Genomic DNA, 23,931 nt, shown 5'->3' on the forward strand with positions numbered 1-23,931 from the left:
TTTCAGCATTTAATTTTTAATTCATTTGTAAACATTTGTAAAAACATAATTCCACTTGGATGTTATAGGGTATTGTATGTAGATCAGTGACACAATCTTAATTTAAGCCATTTTAAGTTCAGGCTGTATAACACAACAAATGTGGAAAAAGTCAAAGGGTTATGAATACTTTGAAGGCACTGTAACGGCTGCATTCACTCACAAGTCAGTGATACGGTTGTATCATTCGGAGATGATTTTAGCGCCGTGTGTGAAGGTTAACATGTTGTGTGTTTATCAGAGTAAAGCAGGAGTAGGTAACAGACTATGAGCGTGGAGAAAATGTGTTGGACATCTGGTTTGACAGTGGAACCTCCTGGGCTGCTGTTTTTGAAGGTGTTAGCAACCCTGGAAAAGCTACGTACTACTGCTGCCAAGTATTCTTACACTAGCGATTACTTTAATTTCTTAGAATTCAAGGTTGTTTCTGAAGGTTGCGTCATCTTAGCTAGGGCTAGCTAAATCCCAATTTGGTAAGTGCCTACCTATACTCACACAGCCAGTAATGCTAAGTCTCCTTACTGCACTACGCAGTTACTGAAGACTTACAAACTGCCTGGTAATGCTCTCTCTATTTGCCACATTGATCATTGTGAATAGCAATTACTTAAACTCTATCTCTACATAGTATGTAGCAGCTTAGTCCTCTTACGTCAACAACTAGCTTAGTCTCCCTGTGGAACACAAACTGTGACACCGTACATAAGTATTTATTGTTGATGGTGAGGATGATTGTACAAAACATGAGGAACTGCTCTTTCCATTACAAAAATGTGTATATATTAGTAATTTCTCTCTCTCAGGGCTCTAGTGGTACATGACTTTGTGGTCAGTGAGAAAGGAGAGAAGGTTTTAGGCAACTTAGTAGACCCAGATTCAGCCATCCACGTTGGGAAGGTGAGAGGCAGTGGATATTATTATTATTTTCTTTTCACCTTTATTTAACCAGGTATGCCAGTTGAGAACAAGTTCTCATTTACAACTGCGACCTGGCCAAGATAAAGCAAAGCAGTGCGACACAAACAACAACAGTGTTACACATGGGATAAACAAACGTACAGTCAATAAAGTTGGGTAGCTGATATTCAGAGCTTAAATAGGCAAATTGATTAGTCACAGGAATCAGGACTAATGCCAATGCAACGGCCTGTTTAACAAATGGTGGGCCTACCACATGGATGGGCATTCGTAAAATTCCATTGGGTGTCGACATAGTAGGCTACACCCCAGTAAGCATGAGCCAACGTCTTTTTTGGGGGCCCTGTCCAGACCAGACGTCTTTTTTGTTTGTTTTACAAATGGCAGGCTTACCACAGATGGGCATTCATAAAATTCAATTTCAGGCAACACTATAGGCTACACCTCAGTGGGCACAGGCAGGTCAACCTGCAAATGACCCTCTGATCCGGTCAATCTGCTTGAACTTAGCCAGGACAACCAGGGGTCAACAAAGAAACACACCCTGCTTAGCAACAGTACTGAGAGGGGTAACAGAGCGACAGCCACTGTCTAGCAGTGCCAAAACTACATTACCCACAATACTATAAGTGACATTGACTCTGGCATGTTGTTGCTGCATGCAGAGTGAGGATGGCTGGTTCAGCAATCATTTTGTGTTATTTATTTTAGAAAGGAGAGAATTATCATCTGGTGTAAGGGCTATGTAGTCCTTTTGGGTTGATACACGACACCTCTCCCAAAAAAGGGCACATGTCAGTGATATTCAAGGAAAGGGAAACGTATTTACTTCTGAATCACTCCTATGGAGGCACACAGTACAGTAAGATACCTACTGAGAGAATCAAGTCAAAGGGCAGACATGAAGTCAGATTCAAGTTTGTGTGTGCGTTGAGAGGATATATAGGGGATGGTACAATTCTGAGTGCTTTGGTTTTTATTCCAAGTTTAATGTTGAAATGGAAGTCATAATGTAACTCATCTTATGTGACAAGTAAAGAAGAGATGTTTGAGTTCATTAAAACTTCTTATGACTGGAGGGCAGTATTGAGTAGCTTGGATGAATAAGTTGCCCAAAGTAAACAGCCTGGTCCTCAGTCTCAGTTGCTAATATATGCATATTATTATTAGTATTGGATAGAAAACACAAAAGTTTCTAAAACTGTTTGAATGATGTCTGTGAGTATAACAGAACTCATATGGCAGGCAAAATCCTGATCCTTTTGTCTGGTCGTAACTCTGACCAGAATGAGCGTTTGGATATGTATACCAAACGGAGGTATTTGGACGTAAATAACGGGCATTATCGAACAAAACAAATATTTATTGTGGACCTGGGATTCCTGGAGTGCTTTCTGATGAAGATCATCAAAGGTAAGGGAATATTTATCATGTCATTTCCTGTTTATGTTGACGCCAACATAGCGGCTATTGTGACTATTTATTCTGAGCGCCGTCTCAGATTATTGCATGGTTTGCTTATTCCGTAAAGTTTTTTTGAAATCGGACACAGTCGTTTCATTAAAGAGAGGTATATCTATAATTCCATGTGTATAACTTGTATTATCAACTACATTTATGATGAGTATTTCTGTTGAATGATGTGGCTATGCAAAATCATTGGATGTTTTTGGAACTAGTGAATGTAACGTGCCAATGTAAACCCATATTTTGATAAATATGAACTTTATCAAACAAAACATAAATGTATTGTGTAACATGAAGTCCTATGAGTGTCATCTGCTGAATATTATCAAAGGTTAGTGATTAATTTTATCTCTTTGACTTTTTGTAATCGCTTGTGGTGCTTTCGCCGTAAAGCCTATTTGAAATCGGATACTGTGCTGGGATTAACAACAAGACTACCTTGAAAACCGTATAAGATATACATGTATGTTTGAGGACTTTTAATTATGAGATTGATGTTTTGAATTTGTCGCCCTGCACTTTCACTGGCTGTTGTCATATCGATCCCGTTAACGGGGTTTCAGCCCTAAGACGTTTTCAACAAACTATGATGATTGTGGTTTTGGGTAATTGTTCTTCCATATTTTTACTTGTAAATGCAAACCTCTGTATAATACTCCTATACCAAACTCATTAAATAATTATTTACTTTAGTTTGAATATTGACCAACATAATACACATGGAAGCCAGATATGGTATGTTGGGAATTGCGCTACCTTACAGTAATCAAATAGTCAGTGATTCCCATCACCCTCTGGATGTGGTCAGTGAGCTACTGTACAAAACGTTATAAACAGTCTGTCTACCTGAATGGTCCGGAAAGAATACGGAATGGAAAGTACCACCATGACCAGCGTTGACTGCTCTTACCCCAGACCCAGAGAGAAAGAGACCAAAGCTAGACCATGCTGAGCATTTAGTCTGTTCTGTCTGCCCCCAGTGGGGTTCCTCAGCCAGGGTGTAGAACAGTACAGAGGGTACAGGCACAGCTAGTACAGTACTGCAGCATGTATAAATAACCAGATTATCCATTCTATCTAAACATACATCATCATTACTCATCTGAGGGACAGGTGAAGAGAAAGGGATGCTTACTAAACAATGATATGGCACACAAACACACCCTGCAACCCCCTTTGATTGGATTGTTAAGTCTGTTAGAATGGGCAGTACAGGGGCTGCTAGGTATAGCTGACAGACAAAGTTTAAAAAAATAATAAGTAGGAAGTGACAAAAACAAATGGATATATAACACCATGCTCATATAGCATATCCCCTTCAGAAATGCAGACTTCAAACAAAACAATTATCCCTCCATCTTTCATTTACAATTACATTTTTTCAACTGAACACATGAGCCTCCTCTCAAACAGGGTGGCCATTTCCCTGACATCTCCTTCCTGTACATGATAGTTGTATAATCCTATATATTTCCTACTTCAACAGTTTACTCTCTCACTCCTATCCTGGATGCTAGCAATGACAGCAGGAACGGAATTGCACACAGGCCATCTCTCTTCCTGAGCCTCTTGCTCTCCTCCCCCCTCTCACTCAATCCTCTCCCTGCAGGACCTCCACAGCCTCCAGTAGGTGTAGTGCCAGGCTGTACTGGCCGTGGTTCTCAGGTAGGATCTCTATGAGGCGGCTCACCAGCCTGCTGGTCTGGCTCAGGGGCACCGACAGGCACCCCAGCTCACTAGGATCCTGGGGATAACACACACAGATAAACACACACACACACACACACACACACACACACACACGCAGAGATAAATACAAAACACCATCAGTAAACCAGGCAACACTAGGGGGTTGAATTAGGCTAATTCAGGCTAATTAAATCACCCTGTAAGGTAACACAGAGGTTGGTCTCACCATAGCCTTGAGCCAGGTGCAGAGTGTGGGGGGGAGGCGTGCCAGCAGCTCCATGGCGGGCTTGGTCTGGGTCTGGGTGTGAAGCAGGGAGTAGCTCAGCCTCTGGCCTGTTAGAACCAACAGCTGAGAACCCAACACGTCCTTATCCTCCACCTCCAACATCACCTGACAGATAACACACACACACACACACACACAGGCTAGCTTCCGCTTTTTTAATATACAGTGCCTTGCGAAAGTATTCGGTCCCCTTGAACTTTGCTACCTTTTGCCACATTTCAGGCTTCAAACATAAAGATATAAAACTGTATTTTTTTGTGAAGAATCAACAACAAGTGGGACACAATCATCATTTATTGGATATTTCAAACTTTTTTAACAAATCAAAAACTGAAAAATTGGGCGTGCAAAATTATTCAGCCCCCTTAAGTTAATACTTTGTAGCGCCACCTTTTGCTGCGATTTCAGCTGTAAGTCGCTTGGGGTAAGTCTATCAGTTTTGCACATCGAGAGACTGACATTTTTTCCCATTCCTCCTTGCAAAACAGCTCAAGCTCAGTGAGGTTGGATGGAGAGCATTTGTGAACAGCAGTTTTCAATTCTTTCCACAGATTCTCGATTGGATTCAGATCTGGACTTTGACTTGGCCCGTTCTAACACCTGGATATGTTTATTTTTGAACCATTCCATTGTAGATTTTGCTTTATGTTTTGGATCATTGTCTTGTTGGAAGACAAATCTCTGTCCCAGTCTCAGGTCTCCATCAGGTTTTCTTCCAGAATGGTCCTGTATTTGGCTCCATCCATCTTCCCATCAATTTTAACCATCTTCCCTGTCCCTGCTGAAGAAAAGCAGGCCCAAACCATGATGCTGCCACCACCATGTTTGACAGTGGGGATGGTATGTTCAGGGTGATGAGCTGTGTTGCTTTTACGCCAAACATAACGTTTTGCATTGTTGCCAAAAAGTTCAATTTTGGTTTCATCTGACCAGAGCACCTTCTTCCACATGTTTGGTGTGTCTCCCAGGTGGCTTGTGGCAAACTTTAAACAACACTTTTTATGAATATCTTTAAGAAATGGCTTTCTTCTTGCCACTCTTCCATAAAAGGCCAGATTAGTGCAATATACGACTGATTGTTGTCCTATGGACAGAGTCTCCCACCTCAGCTGTAGATCTCTGCAGTTCATCCAGAGTGATCATGGGCCTCTTGGCTGCATCTCTGATCAGTCTTCTCCTTGTATGAGCTGAAAGTTTAGAGGGACGGCCAGGTCTTGGTAGAGTTGCAGTGGTCTGATACTCCTTCCATTTCAATATTATCGCTTGCACAGTGCTCCTTGGGATGTTTAAAGCTTGGGAAATCTTTTGTATCCAAATCCGGCTTTAAACTTCTTCACAACAGTATCTCGGACCTGCCTGGTGTGTTCCTTGTTCTTCATGATGCTCTCTGCGCTTTTAACAGACCTCTGAGACTATCACAGTGCAGGTGTATTTATACGGAGACTTGATTACACACAGGTGGATTGTATTTATCATCATTAGTCATTTAGGTCAACATTGGATCATTCAGAGATCCTCACTGAACTTCTGGAGAGAGTTTGCTGCACTGAAAGTAAAGGGGCTGAATAATTTTGCACGCCCAATTTTTCAGTTTTTGATTTGTTAAAAAAGTTTGAAATATCCAATAAATGTCGTTCCACTTCATGATTGTGTCCCACTTGTTGATTCTTCACAAAAAAAATACAGTTTTATATCTTTATGTTTGAAGCCTGAAATGTAGCAAAAGGTCGCAAAGTTCAAGGGGGCCGAATACTTTCGCACGGCACTGTACTTTGAGTGATCATATTCATTTGATTAATGTGTGTATAATGTAACATGTATTTTGTATTGAGGGAGTTGTTGGTGTTTATGACTACCTACCTGCTCTGCCCGGGGGTCCAGGCCGTGGTTGTACAGCTCACACACCAGGTGTCTGCGCAGGATGTCTGGGTTGACTTGCAGCAGGGTCCCCAGGTCCAGACACAGAGAGGGCCACGTCTCGTCCCCTGAGTCAAGGTCCAGCCGGGTGGATGCAGGAACCATCCCTCCCTCACTCTGGGTCTTCACCCAGCCTGTCAACACCCTGAGAAGGAACTCCTGTCTAAGAGAGACCAGTCCAGGGTCCATATCTCCGCTGGGCATCAGCTGGATGGACACCAACTCTCTGAAGAAGGCACTCTTACCCTGGAAGGAAAGACTTGCAGTGAGTATACTGTAGGTGTTATGCATGTGTGTACTCTCTGGTTTACGCCACATGTGTTTGTCTCACCTTGCTGTCGAACAGACTGAGTGGTTTGACCCGGAGGTTGAAGGTCATAGCAGTGTGTAGTAGAGTGGCCAGGAGACAGTGGTGTTGTACAAGGGGGTAGTGGATTCCCCTCTGCTCCAGGGCTAACTCTACTATGGAGGCAGGACCCTCCGCTCCCCCCCACACCTCCTCCACACACAGCTCTGGAGGGGTCACCTCTTCTATCCCAGAGTCTGCCTGGATGAGAGGGGGGGGAAGGGGTTCAGAGTTACCAAGGAAAAGCCTCACTTGCCACTATCAATCTACCACTATCAAGCTTTAGTTCAAAAGTCATTTTTCAATGCTGCAGCAACGGTACCAGGGCTCGCGACTAACTTGTTTCCTCGTCCCGAAGTGCAATTTCAACTGTCCCAAACTGAAGTTGAACTTTCCCAAAATTAAAATACTATTTTTTTATTTTTATGTTTTTGATATGCCAACATTGGTCTAGGTCATTTGCAATGATTTTGTTGTGTGTGTGTATTTCCGAGACAGATACAGTCTATATTATTTATTTAAGAAAAAAATGTTGAGCATCTTATCTAAGAGAGAACTATGTTATTGTGAACTGGTAACTGAATAAACTTAAGTTAGTGACATTACATTCCACCACCAGCTGCCCCATTAAAACAACAATAGCCTATACAATAAAGAATGTGTGTGTTCCCAGCCTTCACTTTCTCTGCTTCACCTTCCCTCTTCAGTCACTGAAGAATGGTGGCCTTGACCGTTCTGAACACCACCACTTACATAGCTTTTTGTACATTTTAGTAGGTTAAATAAAAAAGGTTAAATAAATCAAATATCCATCGCATTTTAAAAACCTCTCGCATCAGTTGCACGTTTGAGAATGCTGTTCTCCCGTAATGACATTTTGGAACATTCATGCATATGGCTGAGAGGAGTGAACACATTGCTGCTCTTGTAATGTGAATTATTCATAGCTTAGCAACTTTTAAGCTAAATGTTGTGATCCGTTTCAGCAGCCTCGTCTTTGTGCTTAAACATTTTAGTATGGAACCACTGTTGTATTTTATATTTTTCTGGCCTATGGTCCCCCAACTTCTATTTAGAACCGTCCCAACGTCTGTTTTGAACTATCACAGAATTTATTTGTATTTTTATTGTGCCCGGGAAGACGGGAAGCCCTTAATTTCGAGCCCTGAATGGTACATCATTGCTGTGACAAATCCTCTTGTACTTACATCCACTTTGCATGCAGCACATGCTTTTTACCTGTGCTGCAGTTAATCTGCCTAACTGTATGCATCCATCCATCTATTTGTGTGTACCTCCATCAGAATCTGTAGCAGCGCAACACAGGAGCCCAGGAATGATGTCGTGGCACCGTCTCCCATTCCCACATCCTGAATACACACAGAGACACCACCAATGTTATATACCGTTATGTGCACGTCTATTCACAGCCCAAGCTCAACAAGTCCGAATCAGAGAGGTAGATGTGTAGCTGAATAGAGCAGGGCTCTGCTCACCCGTCGACACAGGCGGTCTTTAGGGGCCTTCCCCACCTGTGGAGAGGAAACACAAACAATCTTTCATGAAACAAAAATATAGGACACCAGTTTTCTGGTGAAAACAGAACCCATTTGAGTCCCACTATGAAATACTAATCTTGTGACAGTTGTAATAGCGTGAGAATGTTCAGCTATGCAAATATATTGGTACATTTCAGCTGATGTCTGCAGAAAACCCTACAACTTCGACCAAACTAAATGTAAAATCATATTTCTACACAAGTGAAATGTCAGTTTTATCGCCTTCAGTTGAAAAGTGAAGAGCATTATAAAAAATAATTATGATCGTGACGTTTCATGCATCAGAACTCTCTCACATACACACACAAAAAAGAAATTGCTGCTCACCTTCTCCATAAGGAAAGCAGCAGCTGAGAAACGTTTAATGATGAACGTGTTCCACATCATTGAGGAGATGCCTGCAGGAGAAAGACTCTTATAGTACAACCCAAGGGACACACAGCGTGAATATTAAATATGATTCCGTATTGTCTGACCCAGCTGGATGTGAGGACTAGAGACGAGCTTCAGGTGTTCCACTGCACAACACAGATACCGCCCCTCCTTCAGGGAGAGAGGAAAACATTCGATTTTTACACCTTAAACTGTGTGTGTGTGTATATATAGATGTGAGTGTCTGTAAGGGAAAGGGGGATAACCTAGTCAGTTGTACAACAATGCATTCAACTGAAATGTGTATAGATGTGAGTGTCTGTGTGCTGGTACTGTTTGGAGCCAAACCTCTGGGTATTTGTTCCACTGCACCACGTACTCCCAGCAGCAGTGGGCAAAGAGCAGGTCAGGAGAGAGGGAGTCTGGGAAACGCTGACACACAGACACCAGCAGCTCTGGAGGAACACAGAAAACACACTCTTTAATACAACAACCGCACTTCCTATAGAGGAATCAGTTTAGCGACCATAGAATACCCACTCACCTGCTGCCCTATTGAAGTCTGCATCCTCCTGGCTTTTCTCCCTCAGCACTGGCTGGGAGGGCTGTTCTGTTCTCTGGGCCTCCCCCCTCCTCTGCAGCATGTCCTTCAGCTGCTCAGGGGCCAAGTCCTGCCTGAACACCCACTTAGCCACACTGTCTGCTATACCACCTTAGAGAGAAAAAGGGATCTACTGTTCATGTGATTGGATTGGTGAAACCAAAGTTTCACTTTACCACTCTCACCAATCCCAAGCCTCTCAGATCTGAGATTCCTTCAAGGATTTAATGTAAGGATTATGGGCTTTTTATTCAAAGTGGCTGCGGATCTGACTTTTCTAGATCTTTCTTCCTGGGGGTTAAAGGTCTAGAAGCTTCTGCGCATGTGTGGGATTCTGTACTTTACACAGTCTCTGCTCTACTCGTAGAGAACAGGCTACTCTGGCAAATGGTGCTTGTTTAATAGTTACCGGTAGATCAAAGCTGAATCAATGTCTGCAAGATCACAGTGACAATTTATAATAGCATAGTATAACGTTATTGGAATGAAGCTGAAATGGTCTAACCACAAGGACACCGTAGTGAAGGCACGACAGCGACTCTTCAACCTCAGGATGCTGAAAAAAAATTCAGCCTGTCCCCGTGGGCCCTCTCAGTGTTCTACAGGAGCACCATTGAGAGCATACTGTCGTGCTGCGTCACAGCCTGGTACGGCAACTCCACCGCCGTCGACCGCACGGCTTTTCAGAGGGTGATACGTGCAGCCGAATGCACCATTGGGCACACACTACATACCCTACAGGACACCTACAACACCAGGTGCTGCAGGAACGCCAAGAGGATCATCAGGGACCCCCAGCCACGCCCTGTTCTCCCCGATTCAATCACTCAGAAGCGGGTAGTACATGGCAAAAAACTGAGACTGGCCAATAGTTTCTACCGTCAGACCACCCCCACACCCTCAACTCTCACTTACCTGCTATTCCCCCTACGGACATTGTTTCTCCGGCCAGTTCTTATGAGATCTCAGGATGACGTGTGAATGGTGGCATTTCTCTCTCATGCGGCCACAGCGCGCGCCACTGGGCAAAAATACGCTATATATATATATATATATATATATTTTTCTTCTTAAATTGGACAACCCGTTGCTGACAGGTGTTTAAAATCAAACACACAAGCCATGCAATCTCCATGGACAAACATTGACAGTAGAATGGCTCAGTGACTTTCAACGTGGCACCGTCATAGGATGTCACCTTAGTTCGTCAAATTTCTTTCCTGCTAAAGCTGCCCCGGTCAACTGTAAGTGCTGTTGTTGTGAAGTGGAAATGTCTAGGAGCAACAACAGCTAAGCCACGAAGTGGTAGGCCACACAAGCTCACAGAATAGGACCACCAAGTGCTGAACGCATAGCGAAGTAAAAATAGTCTGTCCTCGGCTGGAACACTCACTACCGAGTTCCAAACTGTCTCTGGAAGCAACGTCAGCACAATAACTGTTCGTCAGGAGCCTAAGATCACCATGCGCAATGCCAAGCGTCAGCTAGAGTGGTGTAAAGCTCGCCACTATTGGACTCTGGAGCAGTGGAAACATGTTCCTGGAGTGATGACTCACCCTTCACCATTTGGAAGTACAAAAGACGAACCTTGGTTTGGCAGATGCCAGGAGAACGCTAACTGCCCCAGTGCATAGTGCCAACGGTAATGTTTGGTGGAGGAGGAACAATGGCCTGGGGCTATTTTTCATGGTTCAGGCTAGGCCCTTAGTTCCAGTGAAGGGAAATCTTATCGCTACAGCATACGATGACATTCTAGACGATTCTGTGCTTCCAACTTTGTGGCAAAAGTTTGGGGAAGGCCTTTTCTTTTTTCAGCATGACAATGCCCCTGTGCACAAAGCGAGGTGCATACAGAAATGATTTCTTAAGATCGGTGTGGAAGAACTTGACTGGCCTGCACAGAGCCCTGATCTCAACCCCATCGAACACCTTTGAGATTAATTGGAACGCAGATTGCGAGCAAGGCCTAATCGCCCAACATCAGTGCCCGACCTCACTAATGCTCTTGCGGCTGAATGGAAGCAAGTCCCCACATCTAGTGGAAAGCCTTCCCAGAAGAGTGGAGGCTGCTATAGCTGCAAAGGGGGGACAAACTCCATAATAATGCCCATGATTTTTGGAATGAAATGTCACGTAATGCATGTGCTTTGATTGAATCAAAACACAGGTATGCTGCAGTTTGTTAACACCAACTGCTCAAAAATTCGCTCCAAAAAATAATTATCATTCACGATTGACAGTGAGAAAAGTGAACACACAAATTTGTGCGCCAAGTAACACATGCGCAGAACGTGATCCGGATCTTTCCATTGGGTTCTAGGGAGACGGGGCGGAAAGGGGCGTTTACCTACGGATTCGCAGCCACAGCCTGTTTTATTTCTTATAGTATTTCTTAACTTCTTGGTGACTGGGGGGGGGGGCAGTATTGAGTAGCTTGGATGAATAAGGTGCCCAGAGTAAACTGCCTGCTACACAGCCATAAAAGCAAGAAAATGCATATAACTTGTATATTTGGATAGAAAACACTGACGTTTCTAAAATTGTTTGAATGATGTCTGTGAGTATAACAGAACTCATTTGGCAGGCGAAAACCTGAGAAAAATCCAACCAGGAAGTGGGAAATCTGAGGTTTATAGGTTTTCAACTCATAGCCTATCAAATATACAGTGGGATATTAGTCATGTTGCACTTCCTAAGGCATCCACTAGATGTCAACAGTCTTAAGAACTTTGTTTGATGCTTCTACTGTGAAGTGGGGCCGAATGAGAGGGGATTGAGCCAGGTGTCTAGCAGATTTTCACCAGCTCGTGACGAGCGGTCACGTGAAAGTTAGCTTGCATTCCATTGCTTTTCAACAGACAAAGGAATTCTCCTGTTGGTACATTATTGAAGATTTATGATTAAAAATAACCTAAAGATTGATTCTATACTTCGTTTGACATGTTTCTACGACATGTAATATAACTTTTTGGACTTTTCGTCAGACCTTTCTTTCGTCTGGACTTGCACGTGCGTTTGGATTTGTTTACCAAACGCCCTAACAAAAGGAGGTATTTGTACATAAATTCGGAACTTTATCGAACAAATCAAACATTTATTGTGGAACTGGGATTCCTGGGAGTACATTCTGCTAATATATGCATATTATTATTAGTATTGGATAGAAAACACCCTGAAGTTTCCAAAACTGTCAAAATATTGTCTGTGAGTATAACAGAACTGATTTATCAGGCAAAACCCTGAGGAAAATCAAAACAGGAAGTGGCTTCTATTTTGAAAACTCCATGTTCCATAGCCTCCCTTTGCTGGATTTAAAGGGATATGAACCAGATTCCTTTTCCTATCGCTTCCTCAAGGTGTCAGTCTTCAGACATAGTTTCAGGCTTTTATTTTGAAAATTGAACCAGAACGATAACATTGCGTTAAGTGGTCACATGAGTTTTGCTCACGCAACAGAGTTTGGATAGGTATTGCTTTTCCCTCTCCTACTGTGAAAGACATTTGCGGTTGATATATTATCGATTATATATTTTTTAAACAACCCGAGGATTGATTATAAAAAAACGTTTGACATGTTTCTGTGGACATTATGGAAACTATTTGGAATTTTCGTCTGCGTTGTTGTGACCGCTCTTTCCTGTGGATTTCTGAACATAACGCGACAAACGGAGGTATTTTGGATATAAAAATAATCTTTATGGAACAAAAGGAACATTTGTTGTGTAACTGCGAGTCTCGTGAGTGAAAACATTCAAAGATCGAAGGTAAACGATTAATTTGATTGCTTTTCTGATTTTCGTGACCAAGCTTCCTGATGCTAAATGTACTTAATGTTTTATCGTGCGATCGATAAACTTACACAAACGCTTGGATTGCTTTCGCTGTAAAGCATCACGACAGGTGGATTAACAAAAGGCTAAACTGTGTTTTCCTATATTGCACTTGTGATTTCATGAATATAAATATTTGTAGTAATATTTATTGAATGCAGCGCTATGCTATTCAGCGGTTGTTGATGACACTTATCCCGATAGGGGGATTGCAGCCATAACAAGTTAAGGAGAAGTTTATCTAAAGTTCCATGTATAATAGTTGTATGTTTTATCAATGTTTATTATGAGTATTTCTGTAAATTGATGTGGCTCTCTGCAAAATCACCACATGTTTTGGAACTACTGAACATAACACGCCAATGTAAACTGATTTTTGGATATAAATATGCACTTTATCGAACAAAACATACATGTATTGTGTAACATTAAGTCCTATGAGTGTCATCTGATTAAGATCATCAAAGGTCAGTGATCAATTTTATCTATATTTCTGATTTTTGTGACTCCTCTCTTTGGCTGGAAAAATTGCTGTTTTTCTGTGACTTGGTGGTGACCTAACAATCGTTTGTGGTGCTTTCGCTGTAATCAGACACTGTGGCTGGCTTAACAAGAATTGTATCTTTAAAATGGTGTAAAATACTTGTATGCTTGGATTTTTAATTATGAGATTTTTGTTGTTTTGAATTTGGCGCCCTGCACTTTCACTGGCTGTTGACGGGGTGGGACGCTACCGTCCTGAATATCCCAGAGAGGTTAAGTATTCGTTCAGTACCTCGGCCCCCCTCCAGCAGGGCTTTGACTGAGCAGTGTGGTGTGGCGCCCCCTGGTGTTCCTTTAAGAGGCGCCACACACAGCAGCGTCTGCAGGGCCAGCACGTCCTCCAGCTGTCTCACACACACCGCCCACTGCTCCAGCTCCAACGACACCGCCTCCCACTCTGACTGAAACTGACACACACACACACACACAGAGTCAGTGATGAAGCACACATACATCAGTGTGTGTGTGTGTGTGTGTGTGTGTGTTACCTTAGTCTCGGCCAGGCTGGTGATGTTATCCTTGGCAGCGCGGTGAGCCACTATTGCAGCCAGCAGGGCAGCAGCAGCACTGTGTGACTGGACACACGCAGACCGCACCTGCTGCCACCAGGGGGAGACACACTGCATGTCCCACGACGACTCCACCGCACCTAAGGAGAGGAGGAAACAGAGACGTCTCTGAAAGTCAATGGAAGTCCACCACAGGAGGCTGCTGAGGAGAGGATGGCTCATAATAATGACCGGAACAGAACAAATGGAATGGCATCAAACACTTCGAAACCATACGTGTGATACCATTCCACAATTCTGCTCCAGCCATTACTACAAACCTGTCCACCCCAAAGAAGGTGCCACTAGCCTCCTGTGGACTCCACTACCTATTATCTAACCACAACCCAAATGCTAACTCAATTGTATCACAGCACAGACCACCTTACAAAATACGATGTGATTGCACACCTTTCATGGAGCTGAGGGCAGTGAGGAGTGTGTGTAGGTGTCTGACGGCCTTTGGTTTCTTCAATACTTCCTTCTCTCTGTGCAGCCATACACTCAGCAGCAGAGACTGAGGGAAAGAACAACACACACATAAGGAAATGTAACTCATCCATGTTGTCTATTTGAGTCTATTCTTCCTCCCATACCCAAATCTCCCCTTCCTTGAATCTGAGGTACGGATCAAAAAAGATGGATGAATACATACAGTTGGGCAGATGAAGAAATGTCCCTGCACTGAAGCACAGGTAAAAAGCATCGTCACACTCCCATCCTTTTGCCGTACCACCCTCCCTCTCCTCACCAGTAAATGCTGTGGGCTGATGCCTGTCTCCTGTAGTGTGTCACAGACTTTCTGTAGAGGGCTCTCGCCTATCAGACAGCCCCAGAACAGAAAGCTCCCTACAGGGTAAACAACAACACAGTCTTACCCTTTATACTCATAGGTTTCAAGTTTCACGTTTTAATGTCACGGGCACAATTACACATTTTGCCATGGAGCGAATGGAAAATGTAGCAGTTTTAATTAAAGCTAATTTCCTGCAATTTTACACATTTTCAATGTCATGTGCACAAGTACAGTGAAATGCCTTTCTTGCAAGCTCTAACCCCAACAATGCAGTAATCAATAACAATGTAATACTACAAATAATAAGGTATAACAAAAACACAAGATACAAAAATAACACGAGAAAGCAAGAATACATTTTATAGGGTCAGTCAGTTCCAATATCATATTTACAATGTGCAAGAGATACTGGAGTGATAGAGGTAGATTTGTATAGGGGTAATGTGACTTGTGTGTGTGTGTGTGCGTGCGTTCCTCCTACCCAGTTGTGTCCAGTCTGCGTCAGGCCCTGGGACCACCCTGATCTCCTCTCCTTCACACTCCATCTGGGACAGGAAGCCGCGTACAGGAAGTGATGCGTCAGGGGAGTCCTGGGCAAATGAGACGGAGGGGCGGGAGCCGGAGGTGAGCTCGGTGTAGCGCTGCAGGATGAGGGAGACACGGGCTAGCTCCTCCTCTACACCGGCAACCTCCGTCTGGATAGGAAGAGGAAGAAAAGAGAGAAAAGAAGAGTAGTTCAGAATGCTGTGCTCACAGGTTTAGGGTGTGTATGGGCTGGTTCTTCTATCCTTGTGGGGACCCACATTTTTTTCATTGACACGATTAGCAAACATATTGTAGGTATGACATGCCAGAAACAAACGCTGACACTACACATCCTAGTATATCTGACCAAATTATGAAAGACAAGAATTGTAATTTTGAATTTCGTAAAGTGAGTGTGGAAGAGGTGAAAAAAAATGATTGACAAGACAAGCCACCGGGGTCAGACAACTTGGATGGAAAATTACTGAGGATAATAGCAGATGATATTGCCACATCTTCCATTTAAGCCTACTAGAAAGTGTGTGCCCTCATGCCTGGAGGGAAGCTAAAGTAATTCCGCTACCTAAGAATAGTAAAGCCCCCTTTACTGCCTCAAAAAAAAAAAGAATTGTTTGACCAGATACAAAGCTATTTCACAGTAAACAAATTAACAACAGACTTTCAGCATGCAGCACTGATGAGTGGCTGAGAGAAATTTATAATAAAAATATTTGGGGGACTGTTTAGTTAGACTTCAGTGTGGGTTTTGACATTATCGATCATAGTCTGCGTTATGGCTGCTATATTGTGGATAAAGAGTTACCTGTCTAACAGAACATAGAGGGTGTTCTTTAATGTAAGCCTCTCCAACATAATCCAGGTAGAAATCAGGAATTCCCCAAGGCTGCTATCTAGGCCCATTTCAAATCTTTACTAGCGACATACCTCTGGCTTTGAGTAAAGCCAGTGTGTCTATGTATGTGGATGACTAAACACTATACACATCAGCTACTACAGTGACTGAAACACTTAACAAAGAGCTGCAGTTGGTGTCCGACTGGGTGGCAAGGAATAAGTTAAATATTTCTAAAACTCAAAGCATTGTATTTGGGATAAATCAATCACTCAACCCTAAACCTCAACTAAATCTTGTAATAAATAAAATGGAAATTGAGCAAGGTGAGGTGACTAAACTGCTCAGAGTAACCCTGGATTGTAAACTGTGATGGTAAAAACATTGATACAACAGAGACAACAGTCTGTCCATAATAAAGCGCTACTCTATCTTCTTTGCAACACTATCAACAAGGCAGGTCCTACAGGCTCTAGTTTTGTCGCACCAGGACTACTGTTCATTCGTGTAGACAGGTGCCACAAAGAGGGACTGTCAAGGCTGGCCCTTGGATGTACACAGAGGAAACATTAATAATATGCATGTCAATCTCTCCTGGCTCAAAGTGGAGGAGAGATTGACTTCATCACTTCTTGTATTTGTGAGAGGTATTGACATGTTGAAAGCACTGAGCTGTCTGTTTAAATGACTAGCACAAAGCTCAGACACCCATGCATACCCCACAAGACATGCCACCAGATGTCTCTTCACAGTCCCCAAGTCCAGAACAAACTACGGGAGGAGCACAGTACTACATAGAGCCACGACTACATGGAACACTATTCCACATCAGGTAACTCACGCCAGCAGTAGAATCAGATTTTAAAAAACATTAAAAAATATACCTTATGGAACAGTGGGGACTGTGAAGCAACACAAACATAGGCACAAACACATAGGCACAAACACATGCACGATAACATAGGCACTATACACCCACGTACACATGGATTTTGTGATGTAGATATATTGTAGTGGAGTAAGTGCCAGAGGGCACACAGCGTGTTGTGAAATCTGTTATGAATGCATTGTATTGTTTTTAAAATGGTATAACTGCCTTAATTTTGCCAGACCCCAGAAAGAGGAGCTGCTGCCTTTATGGGGATCCATAATAAATACAAAATCCCCAAAAGTCCCCACAAGAATAGTAAAACAAGGAAAATTCTCCCTCATGGGGACATTTTCCACATCCCCACAAGGGCAAGGCTATTTTAAACTTAGGGGGTAGGGTTAAGTTTAGAATTAAATTAAGGCTAAGTGGTTCTTGATTCAATTTAATTTATTTAACCTTTGTTTAACTTGGCAAGTCATTTCAGAACAAATTCTTATTTACAATGAAGGCCTACCGGGGAACAGTGGGTTAACTGCCTTGTTCAGGGGCAGAACGACAGATTTTTACCTTGTCAGCTCGGGGATTCGATCCAGCATTTCTGTTACTAGCCCAACGCTCTAACCAATAGGCTACCTGCCGGGATAGGGTTATGGGAAGGGTAAATTTGATTTTGAATGGAAATGAATTTTAGATCCCAACGAGGATAGAAGAACAAAATGCGTGTGAATGCGTAGTGGTTCTGCCCTCACAGGTTTAGTGTGTGCATCTGTGCTAGCCTCCACAGTAGAGTGCAGCTGTTGGATGTCAGTGTAGAGCTGGAGCAGTTTCAGCTGGGAGGAACACAACTGGAGCAATGCTTCATCTACCGCCTCAGGGTCTGCAGGGACAACGCACACACATTTGTACAAAAACATGGTTTTGATATTAATTCTCAATGAATGTCCAGAAACGCACAGTACCTTTCCCCCTGAGACTGGCCAGTAAGAGTCGGGTGATGTTTGTCAGACAGGAGACTGGAGCATTTTTATTGGCTAGCAGACACTCCAGGGCCTAAAGGGCAGGACAGAGAGCAGCAAGTAATAAGAAACGACATTCCGTGGGTGTGCTGACCCCCCCCATCTGTGTCTGGGTGTGTGTGCTCGTTGACCTGTTTCTTAATGGCAGGGTGTTTGATGTCCAGCAGTACACGCTGGGCCTCGCTCTCCAGGTAATCTGAGGAGAGAAGGTCAAAGGTAAGAAAGAGCTCGTCGTTTGCCCTGTCAAAATATTTCTGTAAAGGGCTTCCTTCATTCAACCTTTTCATGTTCCCCCTCCATCTCACCTGGTTCCAACTCTCTGCTCTTCAGTAGTGTGGTCAGTCTCTTCAGCAGGTGCAGATCCTTTGCTCTCTCACTCTTCTTATCACTGAAACAGGAGTCAACGCTGTTTTGCGTGTGTATCTTTGCCATGTATGACAATTGAGAGACCACGATGTTCGAAATAGCTTTTCACATTCAAATAATTGTACCCCTGATACAAAGTGTGTGTATGTACTCACCTGAGGGCCAGATGGAAGGGGACAGTGACAGTGCGTAGTGCTCCAGTAGCAGGGTCGAACAGACACACCTGCTGTGTGTGGAGCTGCCAGCCTTGACTGGTCACACTGTTCACCCCCATCAGCCGGAAGCCTGCATACAGCAACCTGACACACACACAAGAGAAGGGAATGGTTACTGGTTACAACTGCTGTAAATCAGAACTGTGTGTGTGTGTGTGTGTGTGTGTGTACCTGCAGTGTTTCCCGACAGTGAAGGCTCCTACTCGGGGGCCCTGCTGTGTGCCCCACACCTCCAGGATGCCTCTCCTGGGGGCGTAGATGACCAGAAACTGAGCATGGCGCCGTGGGAGGGGCGCGGACGGGGAGGACTCGCCCCTCCCCTCAGACACCTGTACCCAACCCAGCTGGGCGTCCCGGTAGCCTGGGGCAGGAGACAGTCAGAATTAGATTATAACTAGATGTATAACCAGGGCCTTTATCCAATTCAACAAAAACTAAACCCTACACAATGTTTGCGGTCTTTATAATAAACCAAAAAAAACTATTGTTACTGTTGAGTGTCAAAGGGAAACTATTTCTCTCCCTCTCACCCTTCCACATGCGGATGGCGATGCCTCTCCCCACGTCGAGCAGCATGACCCTGCCAAAGTCGTCCGTGACCCCAGCCAGAGTGTTACAGGGGGACAGACAGATGGACTCCCCATGACGCCGTGAGTCTGGGAGACCAAACCTGGGGCCGGGACAGAGAGGAAGGACAGGGTGAGGATGGGCTAGGTAAATCAGTTCACTTAGAAATGGAAAACATGTGAAAGTGGTAAGGTAACTAGGCAAGTTGACTGTGTCAGAGTAAATGTGCAGAAGAAACTATTTCCTAGTTCTTCTAATAAAAGGGACGTGTTGTCACCTGACTGCCAGGGGCGTGGCCGGTTCCACCTTGGGCTTCTGTTTCTGAGTTGGCTCCTCCTCATTCTGTTTCTTCCACCCGAGCCACCCACTGAGAGACAGCGAGAGAAAATTAGATGGAAGAGGAGGGGTACAGAGGCAATGCAGAAGAAAGAGTGAGAAGAGACAGAAGGGAAAGGAGAGGAAAAATACACGGCAAACCAAATGCATAGACGGAGCCCTGAGCTGGAGGAAATCGTAGATATTTAAACTCATGGTTATAAGCAGAATCATAGCACCCACCCCCCGTGAGGGTATTGACAATCATACCGTGGGTATTTCAAAATACCCCGGTATACATGGTATACCGCCCGAGCCTAACATTCACTGAGAAATACACACCTGGCGGCGGTGAATAAGGCCGATGTGAGTTTGCTGGCCACAGCCAGAGCAACGTGGGAGAGGAGAGGCTGAGAGCTGCCCTAGAGGGAGGGAGAGAGAATAGGAGAGTCAGGAATCCCAGCAACTGGTCTGAACAAATGCTGACTGTTTTCTTAGCCGATAATAAACTACAACTTTCTCTCAGATATAAATAAACATGTGTGAGGTGAGAAAATGATGGACATCAGCCAGACACAAACACACACCTCTATGGCATAGTAAAAGCCTGTGTAGGGTCCTCCCCCCACAGTTATGTACTGACTCATGGCGGGGAGGCTTCCCTTCACAGAGGCATGGAAACCCCCCAGGATAGACGCATTCCTCATCTGGTCAAACACACACAGGGTCATTATACCTGTGTAGTGAGGTACAGAAAGAGAGCACAGTTAGACTGGAGAACATAGCTACACTTTCACTCAACCAGTATCCATCCAATTGATTCTTCATGATCTTCTCCCCCTTTCATCTCCACTCCCGGTCCTCCTTCCCCCTCCAGCCCCCCCCCACACACACTCCCTGTCCGTCCCCCTATCCTCCTTCCCCCTCCACCCCCCCACTCCCTGTCCGTCCCCCTATCCTCCTTCCCCCTCCAGCCCCCCCCACTCCCTGTCCGTCCCCTATCCTCCTTCCCCCTCAGCCCCTTCCCTCCGTCCGTCCCCCTATCCTCCTTCCCCCTCCAGCCCCCCACTCCCTGTCCCCCCCCGTCCTCCTTCCCCCTCCCACTCCCTGTCCGTCCCCCTGTCCTCCTTCCCCCTCCAGCCCTCCCACTCCCTGTCCGTCCCCCTTCCCCCTCCAGCCCTCCCACTTCCCCGTCCCCCTGTCCTCCTTCCCCCTCCAGCCCTCCCCTCCCTGTCCGTCCTCCTTCCCCCTCCAGCCCTCCCACTCCCTGTCCGTCCTCCTTCCCCCTCCAGCCCTCCCACTCCCTGTCCGTCCCCCTGTCCTCCTTCCCCCTCCAGCCCTCCCACCCCCTGCCCGTCCCCCTGTCCTCCTTCCCCCTCCAGCCCTCCCACTCCCTGTCCGTCCCCCTGTCCTCCTTCCCCCTCCAGCCCTCCCACTCCCTGTCAGTCCCCCTGTCCTCCTTCCCCCTCCAGCCCTCCCACTCCCCTCCGGCCTCCTTCCCCCTCCAGCCCTCCCACTCCCTGTCCGTCCCCCTGTCCTCCTTCCCCCTCCAGCCCTCCCACTCCCTGTCCGTCCCCCTGTCCCCCTGTCCTCCTTCCCCCTCCAGCCCTCCCACTCCCTGTCCATCCTCCTTCCCCCTCCAGCCCTCCCACTCCCTGTCCTCCTTCCCCCCTCCAGCCCTCCCACTGCCTGTAGCCATCCATCCATCCAACCCTCCCTCCTGTCTCTCACCCACGCTGCTGTGGTCTACGATAGCATCCATGTCCTGTAGACCCCACTTTTTATAGGCCAGAGGAGGAGGCTGGACCACCTCACTGCCTGCTGCCGCCGCTGGGGAGGGGAGGAAGAAGACATGCACATAGAAAGTTAAGAATAATGACAAAGGGAAGGGTTTTGGAGGAAGAGAGGGTAGACAGAGAGAAAGAGGAGATGAGGAAAAAAGTAAATGGTATGGAATTCCAGTATACTGTATATCACCTCAAGCTACAATACACACTACAGGTACTATGCTAAGTGTCAAAGACTAGCTTGTGTGCGCGTGTCAGTACCTGCATCCTTTCTGGCGAACCCAGCCAACAAATAGAGAAAATGGTTCTATTAAAACATAGGACTTCTTTGAATTTCTGCATTAAAATTTCAGAATAAAAAATAAAAAATCTAAATAACAAATAATTAAAGAGCAACAATAAAATAACAGTAACGGTATAGAGGTCCTGGATGGCAGGAAGCTTGGCCCCAGTGATGTACTGGGCCGTACGCACTACCCTCTGTACAGCTGTTTGAAGCTAGTGGACCAAAACCGAAAGTAACTTAACATGAGCTTTAAAAAATTATATATTTTTTTTATTGAAAATATATTTCAGAGATTTACATGGCACAATGATAAACTGAAATTGATCGAACAGTGTAGAATTTTTGCAACCAGGAAATGACTTAGCGATTTCCACTAGATAACAGTCTCAAAGTCAGAACAGCTTTCCCAATTTGACAACAAATGCCTCTCCGGCGGCAGAAATCAATAGGCGAATACCACAGCCAATCACAACACTGGGGGGGTAAGTAATACTGTGAAACACTATCATTACACTACTAGCGACAGATATATTATGGATATTTTCTGAAATGACAATGCAAAAACTGTTAAAAAAATTACATTTTAGTCATTTAATAGACGCTCTTATCCACAGCACCATTAATGCATTACTAAAACTAGTTTTACAACTACTACTACCATACCTGTCCTGCTACTATAGTACTTCAACAAAACAGACACAAAAACACACACACATGCAGCAGTACCTCGAGCCACCTGGTTTCTGCAGGCCCGTAGAGACTGGAAGAGACTGAAGCCGTCGATGGTGACCAGGGCTGCTGGGTAAAGGATACTCAGCTCCTCATGCTGACACAGAGACAGAGAGAGACTCACAAATACAAAGTGTCACCAAGAGAACCTTGGTCTCCAGGCCCAGAGAGCAGTCAGTGTTTCGACGTGTGCCATAGTCGTACCTGCTCGGTGACACCGGGGTGGCGGGGGATCTCATAAGTGCGACACTTGAGCCTCAGGACAGGGTCCTCATTCAACAGCTGGGCTAGGAGTAGGACCCCACTCTGACAAAACACACACCACCGTTAGATTAACACCAGCCAGACTCCTGATGATATTCTGCCTTCCAGGTCACGGAAGTAAATGCTGCTATACCTCGGTGTAGAAGCGTACATAGCCAGATGAGAAGCCCACGACAATACATGTCCAGTCTGGTCGACCCGTGGAACTCCTGAACGCAGACGGAGAGAAGGTTAATACTCAGCAATAGAACAAACTTAAGATACACACTGATATGTGCACAGAAGTGAACACATTAGGTGGCTTACCTCTTCTGGCTGGCCAAAGGTATACAGATGACGTTGCTCACACTCTCCCTGTAGAGAGACGCACAGTGAATCTGAAATCACGTCTTCTTTCTGTGTCCTTTCCTCTCCTCACATTCCTCTCATCCGCCCGTGTTTCTTCCCCACCTCCCTCATCCCTCTGTTCTCCCACCCCTCCTCCCCCTGTTCTCTCCCCCTGTCTCATCCATCCACCCCCATGTTTCTTCCCCTCCTCCCTCTCGTCCCCCGGGTTCTCCCACCCCTCCTCCCCCTGTTCTCTCCCCCTGTCTCATCCATCCACCCCCATGTTTCTTCCCCTCCTCCCTCTCGTCCCACCCCTCCCCCCCGGGTTCTCCCATGTTTCTTCCCCTCCTCCCCCTGTTTCTCTCCCCTGTCTCATCCATCCACCCCCATGTTTCTTCCTCCCTCCTCCCAGGTTCTCCCACCCCTCGTCCCCCCCGGGTTCTCCCACCCCTCCTCCCCCTGTTCTCTCCCCCTGTCTCATCCATCCACGCCCATGTTTCTTCCCCTCCTCCCTCTCATCCCCCGGATTCTACCACCCCTCCTCGCACTGTTCTCTCACCCCTCGTTGGTGCTGAGAGTTCCACTCCAGGACACAGCCAGCGTCATCCCCTCTCTGCCTCCGTCATCTGTTTGCCACCTCGCTGTCGGAGACGAGAGAAAAAGGCAACACACATCCCCCTCACAATCAACAGCAGTGTGTCTGTGTCATGTCTGTGCATGTGCGTGCGTGTGTGTGTACATTAAACGTGAGCGTCTGTGTTTTGGGAGACATACCTGAGAGAAACACAGCCTTGCTGCCTTTGGCGACGACCATCAGGTCTGAGCAGGGAGACAGAGACACCACACAGTCCTGCAGCCAGAGGGCGCTGACTGCTGCAGTGTCCTCCTCCACCCCCTGA

At 45.4% G+C, this 23,931-nt stretch overlaps 1 protein-coding gene across 1 annotated transcript in view; it reads right to left on the reverse strand.

The window, feature by feature from the left end:
• Positions 1-23,931, reverse strand: part of LOC118368464 (rab3 GTPase-activating protein non-catalytic subunit) — a 29,304-nt gene continuing 5,373 nt past the window's right edge. Inside the window, exons 3-34 of the mRNA XM_035752587.2 lie at positions 23,807-23,927; positions 23,592-23,673; positions 23,012-23,059; positions 22,839-22,914; positions 22,646-22,747; positions 22,439-22,538; positions 21,371-21,469; positions 20,227-20,375; positions 19,982-20,061; positions 19,602-19,691; positions 19,288-19,427; positions 18,929-19,118; positions 18,698-18,841; positions 18,482-18,564; positions 18,308-18,372; positions 18,120-18,210; positions 17,910-18,037; positions 15,393-15,606; positions 14,867-14,964; positions 14,527-14,632; positions 14,056-14,216; positions 13,800-13,974; positions 9,138-9,305; positions 8,942-9,048; positions 8,698-8,764; positions 8,549-8,619; positions 8,159-8,194; positions 7,958-8,032; positions 6,648-6,863; positions 6,260-6,562; positions 4,340-4,504; positions 1-4,168 (exon numbers count right to left, since the gene is read on the reverse strand). Of these exons, the coding sequence (XP_035608480.1) occupies positions 4,016-4,168; positions 4,340-4,504; positions 6,260-6,562; positions 6,648-6,863; positions 7,958-8,032; positions 8,159-8,194; positions 8,549-8,619; positions 8,698-8,764; positions 8,942-9,048; positions 9,138-9,305; positions 13,800-13,974; positions 14,056-14,216; positions 14,527-14,632; positions 14,867-14,964; positions 15,393-15,606; positions 17,910-18,037; positions 18,120-18,210; positions 18,308-18,372; positions 18,482-18,564; positions 18,698-18,841; positions 18,929-19,118; positions 19,288-19,427; positions 19,602-19,691; positions 19,982-20,061; positions 20,227-20,375; positions 21,371-21,469; positions 22,439-22,538; positions 22,646-22,747; positions 22,839-22,914; positions 23,012-23,059; positions 23,592-23,673; positions 23,807-23,927 (3,903 nt within the window). The 3' untranslated portion in view covers positions 1-4,015. The remainder of the gene's footprint in view (positions 4,169-4,339; positions 4,505-6,259; positions 6,563-6,647; positions 6,864-7,957; positions 8,033-8,158; positions 8,195-8,548; positions 8,620-8,697; positions 8,765-8,941; positions 9,049-9,137; positions 9,306-13,799; positions 13,975-14,055; positions 14,217-14,526; positions 14,633-14,866; positions 14,965-15,392; positions 15,607-17,909; positions 18,038-18,119; positions 18,211-18,307; positions 18,373-18,481; positions 18,565-18,697; positions 18,842-18,928; positions 19,119-19,287; positions 19,428-19,601; positions 19,692-19,981; positions 20,062-20,226; positions 20,376-21,370; positions 21,470-22,438; positions 22,539-22,645; positions 22,748-22,838; positions 22,915-23,011; positions 23,060-23,591; positions 23,674-23,806; positions 23,928-23,931) is intronic.

Source organism: Oncorhynchus keta, chromosome 35 (assembly GCF_023373465.1).
Source record: "Oncorhynchus keta strain PuntledgeMale-10-30-2019 chromosome 35, Oket_V2, whole genome shotgun sequence".
NCBI classification, from domain to species: domain Eukaryota; kingdom Metazoa; phylum Chordata; class Actinopteri; order Salmoniformes; family Salmonidae; genus Oncorhynchus; species Oncorhynchus keta.